This window comes from Etheostoma cragini, chromosome 1 (genome assembly GCF_013103735.1).
Source record: "Etheostoma cragini isolate CJK2018 chromosome 1, CSU_Ecrag_1.0, whole genome shotgun sequence".
Lineage (NCBI taxonomy): Eukaryota > Metazoa > Chordata > Actinopteri > Perciformes > Percidae > Etheostoma > Etheostoma cragini.
In genome coordinates, this window is record NC_048407.1 from 80,291 (window position 1) to 87,211 (window position 6,921).

General features: G+C 40.4%; 1 protein-coding gene across 2 annotated transcripts in view; it reads left to right on the forward strand.

Annotated features, from left to right (window-relative positions):
• LOC117945922 (N-acetyllactosaminide alpha-1,3-galactosyltransferase-like) overlaps nucleotides 1–6,921 on the forward strand; it is a 14,995-nt gene that overhangs the window by 1,200 nt on the left and 6,874 nt on the right. Inside the window, exons 3-6 of one of the 2 annotated variants that reach the window (XM_034873672.1) lie at nucleotides 2,927–3,004; nucleotides 3,117–3,212; nucleotides 3,974–4,111; nucleotides 4,778–5,387. In XM_034873672.1, coding sequence (XP_034729563.1) covers nucleotides 2,927–3,004; nucleotides 3,117–3,212; nucleotides 3,974–4,111; nucleotides 4,778–5,372 — 907 coding nt within the window. In that variant the 3' untranslated portion in view covers nucleotides 5,373–5,387. Of the gene's footprint in view, nucleotides 1–2,926; nucleotides 3,005–3,116; nucleotides 3,213–3,973; nucleotides 4,112–4,777; nucleotides 5,942–6,921 lie in introns of those variants that run through there. The other variant, XM_034873664.1, reaches the window with a different exon arrangement.

Here is a 6,921-nt window from a genome sequence, read left to right on the forward strand (position 1 = left end):
TGAATATTAATTGTAGCCTAGAAAGAATTAGATATAGCTTATAGAGATTTGTGCATGTAGTATAAAACATGTTCTCACATTGTGAATAAGGGTTTGAAATTAAGCCTACAGTCCTTAAAGGGTCCATTTCCCGAGGAACATTATTCCCTCTGCTCACTTTTAAGGCAAAAGCTAAATACTAATAAATTTTATTTATATAGTTCTTTACATGGTAGGCTAGTCAAAGACCCTTTACAGTAAAACCAGCACATTTATCACATAAAAACAGAAACATGAAACTAGCATATTTAAAGCAATTAAAACACAGTGTAGCCTACAACTTTGTAAAATGTGGAGTGACTATAGCCTAAGGAGATATTTTTACACCCTTCACATTCAGTCGGGTCCGCTATGGTCTGTTGGGCTTTTTCTCTCCGTTTGATAAGAGCCGTATTTTCCTTTCTGCATATTAAATTCTTCACCTCCTCGTTACTTTTCATTTAAGCTGCTGCTCATTGGGTGAAACATACGGCGCATGCGTCTTCTCAATTCTGCATCAGTAAATCTGGGATCGATACCGTGGTCTATGTGAGAAAGCCGTGAAAGTGCACTTATCCCAGCTATCTCCACCTGGCTTGACATAGCTTCACCTGTTCATCCTGGCTCGGCAATCGTGTAACCGATTAAGCCGCGATGAGCAGATCACACTAAGTCAAGCTGCGCTTTTTCACATATCCTGGATATCTTTATTCTACTTTCGTGCAACAGGCCCCATGTTTGCCTCTTACACCAGTTATTTCCTTCTTCCAAAACAGTGGTGAAGAACACTAAGATAAAATGCCAGGAATTGAGTTTTCATTAAAACTATGCATGCCAAATCAGAGCTCACAGGGCCAAAATGCCTTCAAAGTTACCGTAAGACCCGTTGCTTACAAGCAGTGTAGCATTAAAAAGGCAATTCTTTTCTTTTCTTTTTTTTTTAGAGTTCGGCGCAGTGCTACCTCAACACATAACACAGAGGTGCTACGTTACATTAAGGGGTGTCACGATTCCCCTCGATTTAAATACATTTTCAATTCTAAGGTCACACTTTGATTCTTAACTTTTACTTTTTTTAAAGCACAAGTTGCTATGCCAATTTTAGACCAAACTTGTATGTAATATGATGTCTGACCTTTGTTTGCAGTGTACCACATTACATTGTCAAATTTTAAATAATTATAAGCAGCACAATATAACAATAAAATATCTTCGGTCAATTGGAAACCTGACAACTTGTTATTAAAGTAAAAAGAGAAAAGACAATGAAAAGTTCACTGACAATCCTGAGGGCAGATGCTTTGCCCCACAAAGTTTGGTGTTCTATGCCCCCAACGTTGTCTTCCAGGCAGCGCTGCCTGAAAGACACTAGGACTAGTCGGTGCTTGTGGTTGAAGACGACGGTCACTGCTTTGAAGGCTTAGGCCGGCTATGTGCCGGATGTGACGCGCGAGCGTGTCAGTTGCATGCCGTGTCTGTTTTTATTTAACTTTTTACTCCAGCTCCCATGTAGGACAGCAAGTTGGAGCTTAAACGCTGCCTGCGTCGCATGCGAGGCTCGAGCCACGCCCAAGACGCATGCGTGCTAGCAGTAGAACCAAGGCCTATTTTTCACCTGGCACAGGTGCGTGTTGGAAGCGTTTCTAGGCAAGATAGAATAGAAATGTTTAAATGTCATTTTGACACAGATGTATATTAATAAATGACATTGTTGATGTTGGAAAGGTTTCTACATCAGTGCAGATGTAAATGTTCAAATACTGCACCTGTCGTACAGAAAGAATATTCTGCGACCTATTTTGCCGTCAATACTGCCGATGCCGTCTTGCTTTAATCAATTAGTAGCCAAGATATTTATGTGTTAACAACTCTCTCTCCCCATTTGTTGAACAAGGGTGATCCAAATCTACCCGCGCTATGTCACGGAGATGGTCCTCCCTGTATGTCACCTAGCAACAGCAGCGCCATGTCAGACACATTTGTGGTGTGTAGGACGTAGAAAAATCCACGCAGCTGACACGCAACAGAAACGCCACACTGGCGCAACATAGTAGCCGGCCTTAGTCGGGGGCTTAAACCACCACTGAGCCAGCACAGAAGCTGATCAGAGTGCTAGTAAAGAGGGCGGACGGCAGTCTACTAACTTGTTGCTCTCTCTAATGTATCCAGTATAAGCTGCTCTGTTCAGGCTAGAAAACGTGCATTCAGGCTGAATTCAGCCGTGCAGTTTTGTTGGGATAAAGCAGGACTATCCGCTACCTGCTAAGCTAATGTACAACGCTAAACACATTTAGAACCCACTCATAGCAGGGCTTGCAAACTGTGGCTTTTTTGACAACGCAAACATGGTCAACAGAACTCTCTGGAAATCCAAACTACTTCCACTTCAGTGAAGGAGGGGCTCAGGTTCTAACACCTGCAGCTGCCATGCTCTTTTTTGACTTGCTGTAGCTAAGAAAGAGGAAGTTGAATGACTCACAGCACTTCAATACTTATTTTTTATTTTTACTTTTTCTCATGCTTGACAAGCCAACCGGATGTGACATGGCATGATGGTATCAAAGATTCCATTTTTTTTTAAATTCAATATTCAAGATTGTGACTCAATTTCAACCTTAAATACATCCATTCCACCAGAACAATCGGGGCAGAACGGCACACAGATCTGGTTTAACTGGTTCATACCAGTTAAAAACACAACACTGAATCTGTTGCCATGGTAGCATGCCATTTTGCAAGGGACAACACAGGGCTGGGTCCAGATGAGCCAGGCCTTTGCAGAATGGATGCAATCTCAATGCATGCCGGTTAGATTTGTGGCCGACTTGATCCCTACTTGCTCTGACGTTGGTCAATGAATCAAAATCAGATTTTCCTCTGTTTTGTTTGATGATTTTGCTTTCCTCAGTTGGCTCAAGGGAAGGACTGCTGGGATCTTCTGCTGTCATTTGTTGCTTGTTGTCAGCTGCACTTCCTTATATTTAAGGTGAGTACCACAGTCAACATTATTGCCCTTGAAGACTTGGAAGAGCACGTATGTGCAAAGCTGATGTATTAAGAGTCCCTTCAGTCTCCTGCTGGTCATTTGTCAATATTAGATATTTAGAGAGGCTCGTCCCTGCTGACAACCTGCCGCTGGCCAGGGACGCAGAACTGAAACGGAGCATCAATTTAGACGACACGCTGGACTTTACGTAAGAGATGCAACTCTTTACTTTTCAATTCTTATTCTCCTTTTTTTATTTGTTGTAAAGAAGACTGGCAAATCAAGCTTGTCATTGCTTGTTGTAAGTTGTTAATGTGCAAATGACAAACCTCCTTGAATGTGGAAAACTTTATCTAAATTTATGGAAATTTCAGGAAAAATAATTGCTCAGTAAACACTTAATAGAATGTCAACAAACTATATGCTTCACTTGCATCATTGGCATAATTGGAATAAAAATGGGATGATTATTTTTTTCATTATACACCCAAAAAGAAAGGAGACTATCTTGTACCTATGACTTCCATCTTATTTTTAGTTATCTGCTCCAGGCCTGCAGTGTTTACATTACTTCTATATGAAGCTACATGCTAACGTCGGGGGAAACCTGAGTCTGGAACAGATGTTGTTTATTTCTCCAGGGTTTCGGATCACATTATTGCTGGGACCTATTTCAGCATAAACCTAGCACAAATATGTTTTGGATGCAAAACGGGTCTTCTGACCAGAAACTATGGCAATAAATGGCAACATTGTTATGAGACCCTTCTGAGAAACAGAAAAAAATATTTTTGGGATTAATATCCAATCAAAGGTCAATAAGATGGAATAAATAACATGGAATGGTAGTTCAATCATGATTAAAACTACAAGGAAAAACCCACCTATTTATGAGAAGGTAATTATGGCACATGATTGTAAATGTCCTCAAATGACGGTTTAACACGTAGTTTTCATCTTTGGTTTCAGGGCCAGAGAATGGGTTGAGACACGCACATCTTGGAACGCGCCGATCATCTGGGAGAGAATGTTTGACCCCGATCTTTACGACCGGAAGCACATCCAGAACCAGTCGGCAGTGGCCCTCACTGTGTTCGCTGTGGGAAGGTTTGTTTCTCCAGATAATACAGCACTTTGACACCAGCAGGCAGTCTGGCCCCACTCTGTACCAGGAACTGGTACCTGAGTAGGTCCTTTACACCTGAATATCAAACTCTGTGTGTATAACAAGAGAATATCTTTCAAGGGTTAGAATAGAACTTATTGCCAGTTATGTTTCGCATTCAAATAATTTAGTTTGGTGCATACAATTTCCTGAAAGGAAACATTAAAACAAACTCTGACAACAGACAAGAACATAACTATATAGAATAGAAATATCACAATCTCTGCTCGATTCCGCGGCTTCCCCACCGCAGGGAGACTTTTATTGTGCAAGAAAGTGTGTATCATAGCAAAGGTTTAAATATCCGCTTTCTCTTTTTACGCACGGCCTGCTAGCATGGAGAATCATTTCCTCCTACTTAGGCGCAGAATGTACTTGGTAGTTAACCATCGACTGTAGTCTTGGCACTGTGTTCAGGTGTAACCTTTTGGCCAAGACTCAGGCGACAGGGCCATTCATTCATGGCCATTACTACTTTGCTGGCAGCTTGGGTTCAGACTGAAAGTAACGACTCCAGTGTTAAAACGGATTAAAAGGTCAGCAGATGTGAACCTAACAGTTATTTCAATAATATAGAGAATCTTAATTTTTCTCTTTTCCTGCCTAAGGTACTTTGCCTACCTGAAGACGTTCCTTACCTCCGCAGAACGTCATTTTATGTTGGGTTTAAAAGTGACCTATTACGTGTTCACGGATCAACCAGAGAAGATACCCCCAGTGAACCTTGGTCCTCTGCGAAGCCTGAAGGTTGTCCTGGTGAAGAAGTACTCCACCTGGCACGACGTCTCTATGATGCGCATGAAAACGATCTCAGATACCATAGAATCAGAGATTCGTCACCACTGCAATTATGTCTTCTGCTTTCATGTGGATCAGCAGTTTAAGGGCAGATTTGGCTCAGAGGCTCTGGGGGACTCTGTGGCCTTGCTTCATGCTGGCTTTTTCAAAACTCCAAAGGAAGGTTGCACCTATGACCGAAACCCCAAATCCACAGCCTTTATGAGAAACGGAGATTACTACTACAATGCCGCTGTCTTTGGAGGCCTGTGGGAAAATGTGCAGAATTTGGCAGACTGCTGCTTTCTAGATGTCATGAAGGACAAACTGAATGATGTAGAGGCTCAGTGGCATGATGAGAGTCATCTCAACAAGTACTTTTGGCTTCATAAACCAAGCAGGCTGCTCTCCCCCAAGTACTGGTAGGACCAGAGAAGGGATACAACAAGGACACACGCACGTTGCCCGCCTAATATGGACAATATGACCCACTTTGTACTTGTAGAGTGGCTAGAAGAAGCACAAATTGCAGTAACTGGGGCAAAATGTGAGAAGTTTACTATAATTGTTTTGGTATTGGATTCTATTTTTGGAAAAAATGGGAATCTTTCTTTCTACCTCTTCTGGAAATCCAACTCTGTTGTCTTTGTCTTAAATGTCTTATAAGGATTATGTGCGTGCTTTAATATTTTAAAGCACAATAAATGATTTTATAAAAAGAGGCATGTCATTCAAGCATACCACTCCCAAACATACCACTATTTTAGCTTTAAATCTTAATCTTTTCCAGACAACCTTTAGAAGAGCTGATAACTATGTAGAAACATGAGATGATTTATATCCCACAGAATCCAGGACCTTGTTGCTCGGGGAACTGCTCATCAGTGAATCTATCATTGGTGCTGGTTAAACTGTTGTCAAAAAATCAAAGAATATTTTTCTGATCTCAATATAGCCCTACAATAAGATATTTTCAAATGTCAACTACGAATTGAATATTTAGGTGCGTAATTGAAATTATGGTTGTAAATATGAATTGCAACGTCCATAGTTTTATTGTAACCTGTGCTGATATTAAATGTTTTGTTTCTTAAATAATTAGACCTTAGGACAAAGTCATCAAATATTTTGAGATGTATACACCTTGCGTGTTAATACTGATTCAGCAAATTGGTATTATCAGGTTATTCCGTACCATTTTGAGTTGCTTACTAATTCTGCATACATTCAGCTATGAAAACCATTCACATATCAACGTTCAGCTCTTCAACCACAATTCCTTTTCTTTCTTTTTTTTTACGCACTATACTACACTTTTTTTCCCGTAATACTACATGACCTTTTTATCTTTTTTTTGACTTTGTAAAAAATGGGCCTTGCACAGGATGAGGAGGGACAACTAATCAAAGTCCCGGCCTGAATGGAGGCGTCGTCTCCCCATTGACCTCCGAACGCTGAAAAGCCTCCGCATCCTCCGCCGCACGCTAACGCCAACTGTGCCTCAGTTTAGAGAAAATAAAATTCAAAACAAGCACTTCCAGTCAACTTCCATGTGTCTCTTTGTAGTTTGGCTTATTTGAGGCTAATATACTTGCGCTTACTACTTTGTCTGGATTTTGCGCCGTCAACGTTGAACGCTCTTAATTTGAAGTTGCTTTGGATAAAATCATCAGCTAAATGACAGGTAGTGTAAAATACTCAGTGCTGAAGAATTCTACTTTTGTTTCACACATTATTGGTGTTATTTATTTGTCAATGAAAGGTATACATTTGAACCATTTCCACTTTTTCAACAACTCTCCTTAGCCTACTTCGACTTTTTCCTATGCTGTTAAGCCAGCAAGCAGGTTTGCTTTAGAAATGTAACTTTTCAGCTTTCATAAGCATTTTCTGCAGGGAATTATTTAAGTTTAATCTGCTATATATATATATATATATATATATATATATATATGTATATGTATGTGTGTGTATA